The 18,365-nt window shown below is 38.7% G+C and overlaps 4 protein-coding genes across 9 annotated transcripts; 2 read left to right on the forward strand and 2 right to left on the reverse strand.

Annotated features, from left to right (window-relative positions):
* The first annotated feature begins 411 nt into the window (after positions 1-411).
* LOC113134715 (serine/threonine-protein kinase MAK-like) lies at positions 412-8,078 on the forward strand. Of its 4 annotated transcripts, XM_026314206.2 has the most exons (16): positions 423-586; positions 1,674-1,713; positions 1,874-2,006; positions 3,116-3,170; positions 3,424-3,545; positions 3,702-3,781; positions 4,585-4,717; positions 4,966-5,137; positions 5,281-5,448; positions 5,885-6,223; positions 6,464-6,654; positions 6,730-6,851; positions 6,942-7,043; positions 7,235-7,336; positions 7,510-7,605; positions 7,709-8,078. In XM_026314206.2, the coding sequence occupies exons 3-16, from the start codon at positions 1,903-1,905 to the stop codon at positions 7,858-7,860; spliced, it is 1,938 nt and encodes a 645-aa protein (XP_026169991.1). In that variant the 5' UTR covers positions 423-586; positions 1,674-1,713; positions 1,874-1,902; the 3' UTR covers positions 7,861-8,078. The 4 variants fall into 4 exon arrangements, with proteins under 4 accessions (XP_026169993.1, XP_026169991.1, XP_026169990.1 ...); XM_026314208.2 differs by lacking the exon at positions 1,674-1,713 and having other exon boundaries at positions 412-481; XM_026314205.2 differs by lacking the exon at positions 1,674-1,713.
* On the reverse strand, positions 8,006-9,725 carry LOC113134717 (transmembrane protein 14C-like). Its single transcript, XM_026314211.1, has 5 exons — positions 9,572-9,725; positions 9,403-9,491; positions 8,836-8,937; positions 8,663-8,750; positions 8,006-8,420 (listed from the first exon to the last, which is right to left on the reverse strand). Exons 2-5 carry the CDS (start codon positions 9,476-9,478, stop codon positions 8,363-8,365), a joined length of 324 nt encoding a protein of 107 aa, XP_026169996.1. The 5' UTR covers positions 9,479-9,491; positions 9,572-9,725; the 3' UTR covers positions 8,006-8,362.
* A 150-nt stretch (positions 9,726-9,875) lies between these two features.
* On the reverse strand, positions 9,876-13,116 carry pak1ip1 (PAK1 interacting protein 1). 2 transcript variants are annotated; one of them, XM_026314210.1, is made up of 11 exons: positions 13,006-13,116; positions 12,727-12,916; positions 12,271-12,433; positions 11,942-12,062; positions 11,757-11,831; positions 11,615-11,667; positions 11,221-11,366; positions 10,998-11,095; positions 10,727-10,826; positions 10,498-10,627; positions 9,876-10,190 (listed from the first exon to the last, which is right to left on the reverse strand). In XM_026314210.1, exons 2-11 carry the CDS (start codon positions 12,802-12,804, stop codon positions 10,063-10,065), a joined length of 1,092 nt encoding a protein of 363 aa, XP_026169995.1. In that variant the 5' UTR covers positions 12,805-12,916; positions 13,006-13,116; the 3' UTR covers positions 9,876-10,062. The 2 variants fall into 2 exon arrangements, with proteins under 2 accessions (XP_026169995.1, XP_026169994.1); XM_026314209.1 differs by lacking the exon at positions 13,006-13,116 and having other exon boundaries at positions 12,727-12,999.
* Positions 13,117-13,610: 494 nt separating this feature from the next.
* LOC113134262 (poly(U)-specific endoribonuclease-C-like) lies at positions 13,611-18,043 on the forward strand. 2 transcript variants are annotated; one of them, XM_026313531.1, is made up of 7 exons: positions 13,611-13,669; positions 15,223-15,322; positions 15,767-15,878; positions 15,959-16,080; positions 16,633-16,745; positions 17,255-17,417; positions 17,566-18,043. In XM_026313531.1, the coding sequence occupies exons 1-7, from the start codon at positions 13,659-13,661 to the stop codon at positions 17,824-17,826; spliced, it is 882 nt and encodes a 293-aa protein (XP_026169316.1). In that variant the 5' UTR covers positions 13,611-13,658; the 3' UTR covers positions 17,827-18,043. The 2 variants fall into 2 exon arrangements, with proteins under 2 accessions (XP_026169316.1, XP_026169317.1); XM_026313532.1 differs by having other exon boundaries at positions 17,255-17,408.
* The last annotated feature ends 322 nt before the right edge of the window (positions 18,044-18,365 follow it).

Raw genomic sequence — 18,365 nt, forward strand, 5'->3', positions numbered from 1 at the left:
TACAATATAAATATGTGAATATTTTATTGTGGTTATTATTTTGTATGAGATTCTATAGACATATATTTACATTTTATCTTATATTATTAAACTATCCATCTTTTACTGTGTAGGTGTATATACGCAGTATGTAGTTTTAAATTAATTTGATTATGCTATTTGTTTAATGTACTATGTATGTAATAATATGTAAGTAAAGCTGTGCACATATTGCATATGTTTTTACGCACCCCCCCCCCATAAATAATTAGTTAATTACTTTATTACTTTACTTTATGAATTACTATTAATCAATATAATTTAAATAATCTCAAATTTAATAACTGCTGTAACAATTGAATTTCCCCTTGGGGATTAATAAAGTACTTCTTCTTCTTCTTCTATTATTTTGAAAAGACTGCGTTGCCTAGGAGACAGGAATCCGTCCTTAGTAGCATCTCTTCGCAGCCAGAAACACCGTGTTATCTTCATGAGCACTAAAGTGAGCTTTACTTCAGTTTTACTGAAATGATAGTAGACATGGAAGACTTTTAGTCAAAATATTTGTTTGATCGTAAGGTAGACAATTAGGACTGGAGGTTAGCGGGTAAGTTTGGCTTCTTTGCTGTGTAACGTTAGCTGCTCTAGTTAGTTAGCCCTTGTAGCAGGCTTGATGCTAACTAGCTAACGTTAAATCAAATATTAAAGTTTATTAAACAACACGATGAAGTGGTTACAACGAGAAAAAGGAAATAAGGTTGAGATTTGCGATACAATTGTTAAATCTGTGATGTGTGAGTGTGGTCTCGGGCTTGCGATGAACAGTTTTTACTCTTCAAACATTTTATAGGCTAGCGTTATACCAAATGATTAGCTGAGATGAATAGGTCATTTGTAATGTGGGTGGTTATGACTCAAACTCTATGTAGAAAGTGGTGCCATCCCTTCTAAATAATCTGCACTGTAAAGGCCTAAAGTGCAAACAATGACTTGTGATTTTCGGTTAAATCAGTCAATTTGACTTACACTAACTTGCCATCTCTGACATACTACGTCGTAAATACAGTGACCTTAGTTTCTTAAAGTCTGGCCACTGTGTACTCTCTAATTGGATATTAAAGAACAGCAGGGGAAAATGTGTAGTGAAAGATGACTTACATTAGAGTCGATGGCACAGTGGGACAGTGTCATTGTGTCTGAAAGCATCCTGTAATAACAGATGTGTGCTAACGACAAAAGAAAATGATGATTGTTTGGTAGCTCTATATGGTACAACCAGGATTCCAGTCCCAATAGTCCAACACCATGTTCAGTCCAGTTTTTCAGTTTTCAGAAGTGCCTTTCAAGATTTCTGGCTCACTTTTATATGACCAGCATAGGACAAAGGCAGGCACAGTAAAGCCCCCTGTTCCTGGATCAGATTTATGGATGTAGTCTTGGTTTGAATGATCACAAAGTTAACACAACTTAGTCCTATTTTCACACTCAGAGGTCTTGATAAGGTACAACTACATCTCCAGCTTCTCCTGCTAGTCCATTTTCTGGAATATAGTCTTAATCTCACGTCACCTTTAATCCACGTCCCCTCACAGGGAGTCGCTCTTCCTCTATCTGCTATGCTTAGCTTTGGATAGGTGAGACAGTGTCCAACAACAGGTCTGAGATAGTGTTGTTTTTCCACTCTCCATCACCAGAGAGATATCCACCCTTCATTTCCAGTCTGCACAGAGTAAGGTAAAGGATGGACACTCATGTTTCATTTCAGTGTTTCTAGAGTAACCTGTGAGTAGCTTCATAGCAGCAGGAGGATAGAGCAGTGCAGAGGGTGTTGATGTATGAAGGGATGTTACTGGGTTTACTGTGACCAACTGTTGGACTGTGTGGGACTGTCAAGGCTCCTTGCTGAAGGAGAGGCAGAGCTGGATGATGAACCGCTACACCACTCTGAGGCAGCTGGGGGACGGCACATATGGCAGTGTACTCCTGGGCAAGAGCAATGAAACTGGGGAGCTGGTGGCCATAAAGAGGTGAGTGTGGCGTCAGTAAACACTCCAGGGACACACGGTGTTGTTGCATCTAGAAGGATTAAGCTGATTAAACTCTGAGTAGCTCCTGTAAGGTATTTTAAGACTGGAATCCTCATGAGTTTCATGAGTTTCAAGAGAATGTATGAAGAATTGAACAACTTGAGGAATTATGCCATTTTAAGTCAAAGGTTTTGTCTTTATGTGAACCAAGTGTAAAAGTTTAATGTATGAAAGCTCTTGAAATGACAAAGATCAACAAATGCAAGTTCCTGGCAAAGCATTTTAACCTACATTTTTTTAAAAGTTTTGTCAATTTTTGGCCCACAGGATATTTCTATCAACGCACTGTTTAAGAATCTGTCTTTGGCCACAAATAAATAATGGATGTTTCACGAGGCTCTGTCAGACAGTGTTTGTAAATGTAAGGTGCAAGCTGATACTACTGATGACAGTGAAAGCAGTAAGAGTACACTGCATAGTGTTCCCCTGAAGTATAGGAAACATACTATGGACGTCTGCAGTTTTAAGAAAATCAGGTTAAGAGCATGTCGCATGTATAAAATATATTAGTAAAGCTTATGTAAACCAACAAATGATGCCTAGGAGGCTGTTTAGTAGAGCATATTCTAGATTAGCAGAAGAGTTAGATCTGAATTCATTTGCAGTGTTTTTATCCTGATATTAAAATACAGTTAGGGTTGGCGTGATGGCCTTTTAGCTAACATGCAGACCACATAGCTGCAGCCTGGTTTGAATTGAGCCATTGATCTTTGCTGTGTGTCATATGTCTCTACATCTTAATTATATCTACAATATATTCTGTCTGTATCTGTAATGTTACACGTCCAGATGCTTGAAATATTTTCAAGTTGCTAAAGAAATAAATCATAGTACATTGTATTACACCATTTCTGGGTATCAGTCTTCTTCAAACTTTAAATAATATGCTTTAGATTACAGATTACAGTACAGACATTATATATACTACAGGCTGCAGCAGATATCAATGACCCTAAATAGGAATAATAATGGATGGACATTATACATACTGTAGTATTACTATATTAAAATATTAACAGTAACAATGATAAAACTCTTGCTTTTATCAGGATGAAGAAGAAGTTTTATTCTTGGGATGAGTGCTTGAATCTGAGAGAAGTGAAGGTAAAAATCATTAGAAATATATAACTACAATAGTACACAAGCACTTTGAATTGCGTAGTGTATGAAAGGTGCTATACAAATAAATTTGCCTTTGCCTTTTAGTATTAGTCCTTTTCCTGACTTTAGTCCCAGATACTGAAAAGTTGCCACTAAATAAGGAAGGCCCCAGATTTTGGCATCCAAAACACTGGGATGTAATGTTTTAATGACCTATGTGTGTAATTTATATTTGGTAAAAACGTTGTGTTATTAGTCACTAAAGAAGCTGAACCATGCCAATGTGGTGAAACTGAAGGAAGTCATCAGAGAAAATGACTACCTCTACTTTGTCTTTGAGTACATGAAAGAAAACCTCTACCAGCTCATGAAGGAAAGGTAAGAACACATCAGACAGTTACTCATGCTTTGAACCATTATTTCAGTGCAGTTATTTTTGTGGTATAATCCTGCAGTGTGCCGCTATAACCACTGGGAATGTGAGAGTTATTTGGGTCGGTTTGAGTCATCATGTGTCGGTCTTCGTTTTTGCAGAAACAAGTTGCTTCCTGAGTCAGTCATCAGAAACATGACATTTCAGATATTACAGGGACTGTCCTTTATTCATAAACATGGTAGGTGACTTCAGCAGGGCTTTTCAGTACAGACGGAAAAGAACTGACTGTGCCGCTGTTCCTCTTTTGTAAAATGCTGTGCTATGAAGCTGTCAGCGCTGCCTTGCTGTGCATGAGTAGTTGAGTAAACAGAAGACAACATAGCTAAACCTGATAAGTATGTTATTGCTGGATGGTGGATAAGACATCAGACATCACAGGAGTTTGTCCAGCTGAAAATGACTCACTTCTCTTGTGCTCCAGTGCAAAGAGGAGCTGTGAGTGGTACCAAGGCCGGACTGAACAAAGTTTTGCTTCTCAAAAGAAAAAAAAAAATTACAATTTGAGCACTGTTTTTAATGTTTGTGGGTGTTGGTGCCATTCCCACTTCAATAAGGCATGATTGCTTGCACTGCGATTTTTTCTTTATCCCCTCTTTCTTTCTTTTGTCTTTTACCACTTTGCTGCCAGGGAAGATAAGATGTTTTCTGAAAATGAGATAAGGAACATTCTGTTCCAAGTATTGTCTGCCTTAGCATTTGTGCATAAGCACGGTAAGAAACTCCTCCTGTCTTTTCTTTTTCCGCTCCATTTCCTTAAGGGCTTGGCTTGACTGTGGTTCCCCGAGTTAAAATGTCTTTTCATATCAGAGATGTTTTAACTGTTCAAAAGCAAAATGCATCAATAGAGAGGCATGTCATGGTTGTAGTATTAATGGTAGAAGTAGAAGTGAGAGGCAATAAATATTCATTTACCTAAAATAATACACATCTAGTAAGTATTAGCAATAGTACAGTTTTATTTGACTAACTTATGATTTTCAGGGTATTTTCATCGGGATTTGAAACCGGAGAACTTACTCTGCATGGGCCCAGAGCTGGTTAAGATTGCCGATTTTGGACTAGCAAGAGAAATCCGCTCCCAGCCACCATATACTGATTATGTGTCCACAAGATGGTGAGGCTGATTTGTTTACAACATATTATATCAGAGTGTGTTAATATACAAACAATTCCTGCAGATGAAACACCTTCTAGAAAATAGGCTCTGATGCACATTGCTGATCTCTGCAGCCCCTGCTGTAATAATATCACTTAGCATTTGCCTTAAAAAGACTCAGATTAAATTAGTACTAAAAGGGAGAGGAGAAGTTAAACATGCTCATACAAACCCACCCAAAATATCCTCCCATCCTGTTACGACAGGTACCGAGCCCCAGAGGTTCTGCTCAAGTCCAGCTCTTACAGCTCACCCATTGACATCTGGGCTGTGGGCTGCATTATGGCAGAGCTCTACACTCTCAGACCTCTATTCCCCGGTAACAGTGAAGTGGATGAGATCTTCAAGATCTGTCAGGTGCTGGGAACGCTGAACAAGGTGAGTTTTGGTTCCGAAGCATTTACATTTCACAAGGTAAAAAATTCACTGTAATTATGTATTTGATACTGTTGAGAATATGTGACAACACACACAAACACACAGATTATCCATTAGCTGTGTCCTTCTGTTTGTCACATCAGTCGGACTGGCCTGAGGGCTACAACCTGGCTGCTTCAATGAACTTCCGCTTCCCAAAATGTGTCCCCACCAGCCTCAGATCCCTGATCCCTAATGCCAGTGATGAGGCAATCACACTAATGAAAGACATGCTGCAGTGGGACCCTGAGAAAAGACCCAGTGCTGCTCAGGTTTGTTTAACACAAAGACATATTTTGCATGTCCATTTTAAGCAATGTTCACCTTATTAATGGAATACCAAACCTGAAATCTGGATTTACTGAGACTATGCATGTCAGCTGACTTAATTTAAGGTTTGAGATGGATGTAGACCATAAGACGATACATTTACATGTCAACCTTGTGCAGGGTTGGTTTGCCTTATTTTAAGATATAAATGAAATACCGTGTCCTATAAACTAAAAGCCATTTCCTTATTTCTATATTTGTCTGATCTTTTATTTTGATGTCTTTTATTTTGTAGACACAGTATTATACAGTATATTTTTCTGTTTATTTTTCCTATAATAAACACTTTTTATGGTATTTTAAGTTTTTTGATGAAAACCTAAATCTTAAGCTCAGACATGTAGTTAATTGACTATATTTTTTCCTCTGATGTTCCAGGCTTTGCGTTATCCATACTTCCATGTCGGCCAGGCGCTTGATGCTCCCTTGAATTATTCAGAGCAGCACAAGGCTCAGGCAAAGATGTCTGAAGCAGCTACAGAACCAAAGTCTCTGTCCCTGTATAAGACAGACCAAGAGTCCATTAAGCCAAGTAGCACTCAGGAAGAACTGCAGACCTGCAGCCAGTCTCTCCACCAGCCTCTGCAGCAGATTTCCCTTCCTCAGGAAAACATGGAGCCAAGCACTAATCAAGCCGTGGGTCCCAGCACACTGACAGAAGGACAGCAAGAACCTCTGAGCTTGGTGAAAAACAGGCAACCAATGGGCTGGCACACTGTAGGTATCACTCAGGTGCAGACTGAATGCTCTGACTTTACAATTGCTTTGTTACAACTTGTGTTCATATAAAGGTTTACCATCTAAATACATTAAAATGATATCTATCCCCATTCATTCATGCTTGGTTCCTTAAGATATCTTTTTTAAAAAAAACAACAAAAAAAAACATTTGAACTATTGCCTACACTCATTTTTAAAACTCCAAAAAACTCCTCCCTCCATAATTCTCTACATCAGCGAGGAACAGCCAGTGGAGCTGAAAACAGTTTACCTGCAGTCAGGACAGGACGTCGGCGATGGGGCCAGACGTTCATCAAGTTAGTCGACAGCTGGGATGATAGTGACGACGCAGACAGTGGAGTTTCCATCTCTAAAAAACCCACTATCAGTTCTCTGAAGGACAGGACACTCAATGGATCCGGCTGTCGGTTAGACATCTTCATTTTCATCTAAATGTGCCTTAATCACAGTTTTAAAAAAAAATGTAATAATTTCTTGTCTAGATTTCCAGAGTCAAGGAACAAGACATTAGCGAGGTTATTGAGCAACACCAGGCCGAACAACCCTGACTCCACCACCTTGTCTGCCAAGCAGCACTACCTCCTCCAGTCCAGATATCTGCCTGGTGAGAGAAAATGAGCTACTACTATATCTCCAAAACACACTTGTGTGTGGATGTACAGAAAGTTCATTCTGAGCTGTTTATCCTTTTCAGGCATAAATCCAAAAAGCAACTCCTCAGTAAGTAGCCAGGTGACTGGCAGAAACCTGTGGGCCAGCTCACACTTAACCCAAGGACAGGGGCTGCAGTTTGCAGGTAAGGATTTGAAGATGAATGTTAGAAATTATAACTCCATTTTAAAAGATGTGGTTAGACAGACGTTTTCTGTAGTATGAAAGATTTAGTCAGCTAGAGAGCCACAGAACAAGAGGACTACAAAACTCAAACCTACTCAAATTTTGAGTAGGCCATTAGCAACCTCTTATAGAATTCATTGTCCTTTTCAGACTCCAACAACCCAGCCAAGACATACATGTCACCTTTTCAAAAGAGGACAGGAGCAGCCCGACAGAGGAGTACACTGGCACCGATTGGAAGCATCTCTGCAAGTGGGTCACAGCAGAGCTTTTCTTTCCTCTGCAGCACAATATTTATGTACATGGATTGGGTTTGGTTCAGTGCTGTCTGGTGTAACTCAGACCTGAGCCAGACACTTCTGCAAAGTAATGCTTAAGGTTTGGAGTTTCAGTTTGTTCAACTCAAGGAACCCACTTTCTTTTAGTTGATCTATCATCTGCTGCTGATCTAAGAATCAACTCGAAAATCAAACCAACCAAAACCAAAACCACTCTAAGCAGACTAACACCCCCAAATGAAGGTAAACAAATGATCAGGACCACAAATACAAAAAAGTATGGCTTCACATCAATTTCCACATTTTACAAACCCCTTTACCTTTCATCCTTTCACGTTGATTTTAGAGTATGAAGGATGGAGGAGCAGATCTGTGATTCCTCAAATCCCCGGATCCAGCACCACCTCTACAGGGCAGAGCACCTTCTCACGGAGCACAAGCACCCAGCCAGTGCACGGACGAGTTGACTGGACTGCCAAATATGGTGGCCACCGGTAGCACAGTAGGTGCTCTGCTCCACCAGCGACTCATGGGAAATTTTCCCACTGCACTTTTTTTTTTTTTTTTTTCAGGAAATACAGACAATGTTCAATTTTCCAAGCAATTAAATGTTTAGTGTTGTACAAATGGCTTTTTTTAAAAAAAATATTAAGAGTAGAAAGCAAAATAGTTATTTTTGTAAACAAGTGAGTGAATTTATTATTTAACAGCAGAAGAAAAACTATAATCATATAATTCATATAATTTTTTTTCATAAAATACAAATTGTGTACATAAAATACACAAGAAGTGAGCTGAGGCCCATACAGCAACAAATTCATCATATCTGCTGTGTAGTTTCAAAGACAAAGGCTTTTCACAACACAGTTGTATTGTGCACATTTTCCTATAAAATCATGTGTTATGTTAAACTATTTTTGTACAAAGACTGATACCAGCCTGCACAGAGGGGAATGTTTTGCATATATTTATATAGACACTAAGATACATTATAGTAGTTTCAGGATTTGTGTGGCCTCTTTAGCATTCCAGTGATGATCTTTGCCAGCATCAGTCCACTGAAAATAAAACACATTTAGTTAAAGACTGTATTTTTTATTTACTTTGTTGGTCTGACATGGAGCATGAACAGACCATGACTGGCCCAGAATAAGCTCCAGAGCAACATTTTATCTATGGTCCCTCACATGTATGAAGAAGATTGTCAAAGCAGAAATTCTCAGTCTGTATCATGCAGAATACTGTAAATGATTATCCCATTAGCAGTAACAAATAAAGTACAATGTGTAATAATGGTTACCTTGCTAAAGTCATTAACCCAGCTGGCATGAACCTCCAGGAGTTGAGAAATCTCAGTCCCATCAGTACTCCCAGAGTTCCTGAAGTTCCTGCATATCATCAGTGGAGGGAGACTATTATTGGCATTAATAACAATAATAACAAACAAACTGTTACCAAGCTAAACTTGCTCACCGAGTGAAATCCAGACATTTTTGGGATCTTGAGATGCCAGATAAGCACCAAGTGCAGCCAACAAGCCAAACAGGAGCCCGGCAGCCAGAGAGGCGACGCTGCCTGTGGAGGAAACACTTTTACCTGCTTTATTTTGAAATGAAGTTATATAGTCTCTTTTTTATTAAACCTCCAGACACCAGATTACCTACATTTCCCAGAAAGCCTTATTTATCAAGTCCTTTCAGACTAAAAAAATAATCAAAATAACACGAGGATTTATCGCGAGGCTCTTGTTTTAGACTGCATTTAATCACCTGGCTATTAAGTATAAGTGGAGCTCAATTACAACTAAAAGAAATCAAGCTAATGTAAACAAAACATGCTGTGACTGCATTGCATTCTGGTCTATTGAGGCAACAGTACATCTGCTCCTTCAGATACACTCAGATCCTTTACTGCAGGATAATGTATAAAATGCTTTTACACTGGTACGAACAGCACATGCTCTTCTGAAATCCAGTCAGTGTAGTTACATGGCAGAGAATAACCAACACCAAACCTGTTGTAAAGGTTATTTTATCCCACCTGCTCTCACAAAACCAGCGATTCCTCCTGCTGACACCAGAGCAGCATAACTGAATCCCACCCAGTCCACAGCCATGACCAGCACAGACCTGTTGTTATTGACATGTCGCAATCTATCAGGCTCAAAACATCGATGCCAAACTAAAATAGATCCTAACAATGAACTCACCTGAACTTCCAATGTTTACACCAGGTTAGCACCTAGCCACTTCCGATTGTTTGCACTTCCTGGGTTATACGAATACATTTCAAAATAAAAGCGCATTTACCAGGCTACATTAGGTATATACTTTCAAAACGAAGGTTTCTGATCTTTTACGTTTTCTGCAGTGCTACAGGAAGAAAAATAAACCTAAAGGACGAGCACAATTGTCTTGATACAATGACTAAGTATACATTCAGCTACCCCTGGCTTTATCGCCCCCCTGTGGTAGCACTGAGCAAATGCATGATGCAAGATACAAATCAATGCATTGATTATAAAACATTTTTTATTGTTGGCCATCTCATTCTTTACTATTTTTTTGAGTGGACAGCAAATATATTTATCACAAAAACCACACCAAAATTTAAAAGCCACCTAACTGGAATTTACCACCTTCATATGGTGGTGACAACAAGTAAAAGCATATTTGACCAAAGTCCTTGATTTTTTAAATATTATTTCTTGCTGGCTTTTCCTTGTCCACCATCCTTTTTCTTCTTTTTAGGTTTGCTCTCATCTTCTAAAACAATTTCTTCTCTTGCGATTCGGACTCTTTTGGTCTGTGAAAGTTCTTGAGCGAGTTCTGTGGACACAAGAAGACAGACAGGTTACAGTTAGAAACATTTTGGTGTTCACCTGAACCCTTGAGGTTTTGTATGTATTAAAATAAGGTAGCTGAACACTAATGTATTTTTTCAGGAACCTCCTCCTTTGAAACTTTGACTTTTCCTCCACAGACTAATGAACATTTTGAGCTTGCTATTGTAACTTCACACTGTATTTACTGATGGCTAAGAACTGTTCAGCTTAGTGTGGGGTTAAGATCTCTCCTTACTGTAGCTATTACATATAATGATTATAAAATGAAAACAGTATTTGCAAGACAACACCGTTGGATGTCGTTGCCACAGTTGCTGGCTCCTCCGGGATTTGCTGAACCGATGAAGGTTTCCACACTGCGAGGCATGTCAGTCTGGCTGTTGTGTTTACTTCCCCAAGCAGGGTGGGAGATTCCAGCTCCTGTTGGAAAGTAGGAGTTTATTTTTACTTTTAAAATTTTGTTGAACAAGTAAATGGCTTCTACTCATAATAAAAAAAAACAAAACAATAGAGTCATGCCTCTTTAAGTTGGAATTTCCACATTTTGATGAATCCATCATTTGAAGCTGTCACCATCACACAGTAATCCTCCATATTGAAACTGTCAACTGCTTTCACCCTGAAATCACAAAAGGATCTTCACTTACATTCCACCAATTCAACATGCGATGGATAGTAAAGGCTTGTCTGTGAGATGAAGACATTTTGGTGTTCATTGAAGTTTCACAGGATATACTCTGATTTAATTCAGAAATGCAGCTGACAGTGAAGTAAATAACACTGAGTTTACCTGGTTTCATGAGCCTTAAACTCACACACCCATTTCTCTTTTCCGGTGTCACAAAACCTCACAGTTTCATCATCTCCTGCAACAGCCAGGATGGAGTTCTGAAAAACAAACAGGATTACAACATCTATATGAAGTTACAGGGGATATTCTAAATTAATTACTGGATTACTGGGCAGGCACCTATTATCACAACCATTTCGCCACACACAACCAGGGAACTCACATTTAAGAATTTCACAGATGAGATCCTTTTAGGGTTGGTGACTGCTCCTGTCACAGAAGCTGTCTCCAGGTCGTAAATGTTCACTTTGTTGTTTACCACTACCACATATTTATCCCCATCTGGAGACCATTTGACAATGTGTGAATCTGTTAATTGTGTATAGGAAAAATGTTCAGGTTAGGGCTTACTGGTAGTATCGACAATCTTACAACGATTTTCCCCATTTAATTGACTGCTAGTCACCAAAGTCAGAAAATGATGAAAAGTTCCTCAAGTTCCCAAGGTTCAAGGTCACATTTCTTGTTTTGTGTAATCAACAGTCCAAAATCCAACAATATTTAACAGAAGACCAAGGAAACCAGAAAATATACACATCTGATAAAATAAAACTTACTCTGTTTTATGTTTTTGATGAAAGCAGATCTTCCATTAGTTAAATTCCATGTTCTAGAAAAACAAAAGAGATGCAAGAGTCACTTATAATTTTCTGTAAAACAACTGCCTCAATGATTTTGCAGTAAAGCTGTGAAATTTACCTGAGAGTCTTATCTGTCCCAACTGAAAGTGCAAGTTTCCCAGAAGGATGGACAGACAGCGATGTGATGTGGCCTCTACATAAAAAAAGACAGAACTAAGCAAGTTGCTAAAGTTACAAAAAATACAAATACACAATACAATTTGCACACATTCATCCACCTACAGCACCTCTCTCTGTGCTTACTTATGGGCTTTGATGGATTTCAGGCACTCCCACTTCTTTGTGCTCCACACACATATAAGTCCATCCTCTCCTCCGCTCAGTAAATGAGATGTTCCATAAAACTCGAGGCAGGTGATGGTACCTGTGCAAAACAAGGATAGTGTGATAAAGACATTAACTGTACAAATCTTGTTTTCCCTTTTCAATTATATTAATTTTGCTTTTTTCTTACAGAAAGTAAATGACAACATAAGTAATGATTGTTCAGAATTTTCATGTTGAACATTTAATGAAATCTAACAAAAATCAAATGACTTGCTCCAAACTGAAGATACAGTGAACATACTCACCATCATGATGCAGCAATGCTCCATGCTCAATTTTCTTTTTCATATCATACACCTGTATGGTCTCATCTTTGCTTCCTGTGACAACAAACCTCTCACTGGCTGCCACAGAGGATATGGATGCTGTGTGGGCGTGACAGGTGAAATCTGCCTTGGCTGTCCACTCCTGCAAGTACAGCACACAAGTGGTGGCTTTACGTAATAATTGATGAAAATGGTGAAAACAGGGCAGGTAAAGGTGATCGGGGTAACATTTAAGTCAAAAGCAGAAGTTACACTTTCCATTATCTCACCAAATAACATCAAACTATTTACCATAACACTACACACTGACTGTTTATACCTAAAAAACAATCAATCCCAGTGACAGGTCAGTTTAGTTTAGTTCAGTTTAGTTACAGTCCTGACTACTCTTGGCAGACTAAAGTTACATTAACAAAATGAGACACTCCAACTTACCTTCTCATCAGTTTTCACTCGGTACCCAAAGACGATTTGCTCGTAGCTTCCAGCAACCAGCTCCAGCACAGCTGCCATGCTGCTCTGTAGTTAGCTAAGCTAGCAGTTAGCCTTCTTAAAACGTCACCTGTCTCGGACGAAAATTTCTCGCTTGGGTCCAGCGACAGTTACTAACAGTCTCAACAGACACCTACACGAGAAACACAATGAAAACACAACAGGTTAACGACGCGGCAAGCCTCCTAAAACAACATGTGTAACTGTTTTCACTAAACTTACGTGCCCCGCTATTGCGCCTGCGCGAAAGCTCGTTTCCTGTCATCTGATGTTCAGTTTCAAAATAAAAGCCGCTGTTTTCTAATAAGAGAATTTCACGAATACATAATTTTTACAATGTGGGCAAAACACTGAGATGAAGGCATTTTTAACAATTTAGCTTACTTTTGCTCATAGTTTCTTTAACTCAATCTGACATTCAACAATTTGAGGAGTTGAGTTGCTAAATAACGATGATTATGTATGTTATTATGTAGCCTGGAGTATGTAATGAGTAGAATTATCGATATTACTGTCTTTAAATCGTAGACTGAAGTCTATTTAGTCCAAATAAAATCCATTAATCAATCTAAAAAAATATATTAGCACAACAGCTTTTTTCATCATTGACAGCTGTCCAGGACATCAATTACTTAACTTTGCAAACCCCTGTGGCACAAAATCTTTTCTTCCAAAATAACCTGCATTAATAAAAGTATCGATCACTTTTTATAAAACACAGGAAGGTTCCTCCCTTTAATGTCAGAGGGGCGGGACCTAGGCGCTTTACTGTCGTTTAATTGGCTGGTTCCGTGGCAACATCATGATTGACGTCTGAGATAACGTCGCTCAAAGGGGTATTTTTTCTGAGCCAGTACATTTTCCACTGCGAAATCATGTCAAGGAGGTAAGTCATGTTTTTAGATGTAAAAAACACAGATGTCGCAGATTAACTTACTTTTCTTTTCTTTCTAGTTTTTCCTAACTTTTTTGTTCGTTGCATGTTTCTTATCCGCTAAGACTTGTAGTTACTTTCCGAGGCAGTATGAGGGTATTATATATGTAAATATTAGCGACCCTGTCGGGCTGATGGCTTCTGGCGAGGGAAGGTCTTGATTTACAGGTTTTGCTTTTCTGGTTTTTCTGTAAAACACAATGCTCCCCCTCACACACACTTGGGTGCTGTGTGCTGAAGTGCAGGCTGCTGTTTGGATGTGAGTCCAGCAGCATCTGGTGATGATTAGTTATAGTTGATTGAATTGTTCAACAGAGCAAATAGGACTAAGAGAGTCTTTGTCTGCTGCAGGATCTGTTCTGCTTTGTGATGTGCCCAGGCTAAAATAAGACCAGAGGAGTTTCTGTCTTAGTAAGTGCCCCTTCCTGTCATTTGATTCTTACTCATATCTTTTTCAGCATGTCAGTGATCTGTCTATGGCAGGAAGGGTGTGGCATTTATTCTGACTTTTGAGATGCTTTTAATTGCAATGTCACTTTTTTAAGGTGAAGGAGAGAATAGGTGGATAAAGTTTTCGTGCCCTGAATCATTGGATGATTGTTGGTGGCATCAGGTGTGTGACAGTGTGACAGGTGTGTGGTCGTTATGGAGCAAAGGCTGTCTGCCATTGACTGTCAGTTTATTGTCTAACAAAAGCAAATACCAGCAGCAGGTATGCAGGTTCCAGGGAACAAAGAAATGACAGAAAGCCGACAGCTGCATGACTTGTGTCATCGGCTGCTCTTTCAGAGTTCTTGCTGCTAAACCGTTGTATTAGTTGGTTTTAAAGGCAAACAATCACAAAATATTCTATGATTATCTTGATACTTTGGATTCACTAACTGAACATATTTTCAATGATTACTGCATGTTTTGCACAGCTAAGCTTTAGGTGATTTTTAGGTGAATTGATCCTTTCAGATAAAGTTACAATATGTTTATTGTAAACTGCACAAACAAGAACAATAGTAACAGTTTGCTGTTTACAGACCATTATCCACAGGATGCATTTGTTATGTAAGGATGGCTTTGGTTTTCTAAATGACAGCAGCTTTCTTCTTTCTGTCGTCTTGAATGAAGGAATCACGCAACACAACTTTTTATCAAGCTCCCAAGATGAGCAGGTTAATGAGCATTTACATTGTATTATAACTGCTGGCTCCAAACTCGAACTGTCTGTGAGGAAGAAGCAGACACACTTCCCCATTATTGTTGGAGAAGTGCCCATAATTCCTCTGTGGGCATAACATATAGCAGCATTTCTCTTCTAACCTCACTATTAGAGTACAGTGATAACATTATTATAGGTGTGAATGTGTAAATGTGTAGGTTTGTGCTGGCTCACTGTGACAATGACTGGGAACAGAGCCATTGTTAATGTTTTTAGAAACACTTGTGCTCTTCTTACATGAATGAGTCAGAGGTGAAAAAAATCACTTCATTCATTTTCTTTATCTTTGCCACAGTCAGAAGACCAACCAGGAGATCACTGATGTGCTAAACCAGCTCTGGCGCCTGGATACTAACCGCCTCAGGCCGGGGACTGATTACATCATTTCCCTCCAGGTCTGTACTACTAGGAATTAACCACATTGCTTCTCTGTAATGCAAAACACACCATAGATATGTTTTTTTTTTTTTTTGCAGCCCGTATGAAATGAAGAGCTGAAACCAGTATATTGAGGCTGGGTTGCTGCCAGCAGCAAACTCAAACCAATGAGAAAATGCAAACACATTCAGTTTATATTTCTGTAAAAAGCATGAAAGCCTCACATTTGAGAAGCTGGAACCAGTTTGGCATTTTTGTTTGTTATGACCTAACAGGCTAACCACCTTTGTTACTAGATAACTTTGTCAGCTGACTAACGGTGTCTCTCACCACTATAGGGCTGACATTTGTTGTTTCAACACCTGTTGGATTAGTGTAGTGACTTTGGTCATTTCTTAACTTTTCATCTGGCACCATCATCAGCTCAAACATGTTCATTCTTCTTTGGGTGTTTTATTCAGGGGAAGGCAGGTTATGTGGCTCAGGGCAGCCACTGCGCCACAGACAAGGCCAGTGCTCCACTCTTCAAGTACGTCAATGAAGACAAACTCAAAAGTATTAGGACATATGCCTGTAAGTAGTACTTCATGTAGTTTTTTATATTTCTCTTTTGATAGAACCATGTTTAACAATCACATGTTCATTTTGTGCAGGTTTTATCAACTTGCTGGACAACTATGAGATGTCCACAGGTGTATCAGAGACGGTCACTTCAGCTGAACTTAAAGAGAACCATCAGTTTATCGATGCCATTATGGAGACTGAAGTCATGAAGGTGCAGTAGCTTTAAGAGAGGGAGTCATGTCTAAAACACATCTGTCATCACAAACTGCAATGCTCAAACAGTTGCAACACCCCGTTCCAACACAGCAGCTGTTTGCATTCCTGGTTACCTCCCAGAAATGATGACACTATTGTTTGCTGACAAATTAAGTGAGGGATTATAGATTTAGCCTGGAACTACAATTCTTTAGTTGCCCATCAATTCGGTTGTCTGGTCCTTTAAAAGTTTTTTCTTAACATGTTTTGTTTTTCAGAGGTTTTTCCACCATAACAAAAACATTTTACCATACATACTGCACAAAATAGTATACCTTCAAAATTATTACTGTATTATTCATTTTCCTTTAATTCTACATAAACATTTTGGGTGCTATGCATCTTTTTTACATGCAGTTTACTATGTTTTGTACTTTTAATAAGAATTTAAATACAAAGTCAATTTAGTAGCTCTTCTTCAGCTTTCACTCAACACGACAATCTCCATCAGCAAGTTTGCCTGGTTATCAGGTTGTTGTAGATGAACTTTTGATTTGTTTCTTTCTAGTGTGCGCACAAGTATCTGGTCAAGAAAGGACAATCCCCATCGGACCTGGTGAAGTTCAAGAAACAGCTGTATGACATCTGGTTCCGTCTCTATCACCGGGCGAGAGGTGGAGGGTGAGTTTCACTGTAACACCAGGGGGTGCTATTGATGTATATAAAGAAACTGTCCTTTGGGTTAAAGGAAAGAGACCATGGGTGTGAACATCAACACGTCGCAAGAAATTAAGTCATTTTAGAAATGTTTTCCAGTTTTTGAATTAGCTAACATGGATTCATTTTAAACACTAATATAAAAATATATTTTTGTTTTTGTTATTCGGTTATAGTCTATCTACTGCACGTCCTGACCATTTGTCTGAAGAAAAATAAATATATAAGGAAAAACATTACAACTATTTATTCACATTTTTTATTCACGTTTTTTTTTTCAGAGCTTTTAACTACATCTTATTATCATCATCAGTGGATGGAATTACGCTAATTTGTTATCTGACAATTCCTCTAAAAAGACCTTTTTTTAAAAGTCAGTAGCAGGTTGTGTTATCTTTTGCTTAGTCTGCAAGTTGAAGAGTGATAGGTGCATAAACCTACTGCTGAACATACTGGCTTTATGCTCACTATAGTGAGGATTCCTGTGGATTTGAGCATGTGTTTGTTGGAGAAACCAAATTTGGCAGTGAGATCATGGGTCTCCACAACTGGATCCAATTCTACCTGCAAGAAAAACATGGCAACGTTGACTACAAAGGCTACAAAGCAAGAGACAACAAAGACACAGTAAGATATGTAAGTAAGAAAATATGCAGTGGTTTTTCATAAAAACTCTGCAAAAAGTGTTTCTTGACATTTTGTATTTAGTTATTTTATTTACTGCTGTTTTTGCAACAACTAAATGTATGAATTCCTTAATGAATTTTTTGTCATTGTTTTACAGCCTGATGAGGACGACCATGTCCTGAATCTGCAATTCAGCTTGAAGGGCTTGGTAAAACCGGTCGGTGGCTCCTTCATTGGTGTCAGCCCAGAGTTTGAGGTCGCTGTCTTCACCATCATCTTCTTCATGTCGAACGAGAAGATGACGTCTGTGGTGGTGAAAGTGGATGAGTACATGCTGGAGCTGGTTGTTTATCGGCATGGGTGCTCCATCGGCACGTCCTTTCCTAAGCTCCTTAGCAGCAACAACAGGGATTTGTAATGTTATTCCGGACAGACTGTCCTGTTAAAATTTACATATGTTTTTGTTAAACTTTGATGGTTTGAACAAATCTGGACCAGGGTGTCTCTACATTAAACATCAGAACACCCTCAACCTCCTCATCTAGATTTCATATCGTGGAAGGAATATCGATTGTCTTATCTTTCTTATTCTGAACATTGTTAAAACATAAATAAAATACCCTTTGTTTACAGAATAGTGTTTGCATGATTATTCTTCTCTATTAGAATAGATAGGGCAAATAGTTCACAGGATTTTGTGAGATTCAAGAAAAAAGCAGCTGGTCTCAGTTTTTAATGTAAGTCTACAAATAAACTTTATTGCCTCAGTTTTTTGTCAGGTGGCTTCAGTTATTTCTGATTAAACAAAAATCTAGCACAGAACAATGTGGCAGCAAGTGAACTGACACTAACACTATTTGTGCTATCAGTTTAAATGTGCATTTCTTGTATGGTTTATTTAAAAAACCTTAAGAGACCCAAAGCGGTACAAATGTCCCATATTTCATAAAGAAGCAA

Source organism: Mastacembelus armatus, chromosome 17 (assembly GCF_900324485.2).
Source record: "Mastacembelus armatus chromosome 17, fMasArm1.2, whole genome shotgun sequence".
Lineage (NCBI taxonomy): Eukaryota > Metazoa > Chordata > Actinopteri > Synbranchiformes > Mastacembelidae > Mastacembelus > Mastacembelus armatus.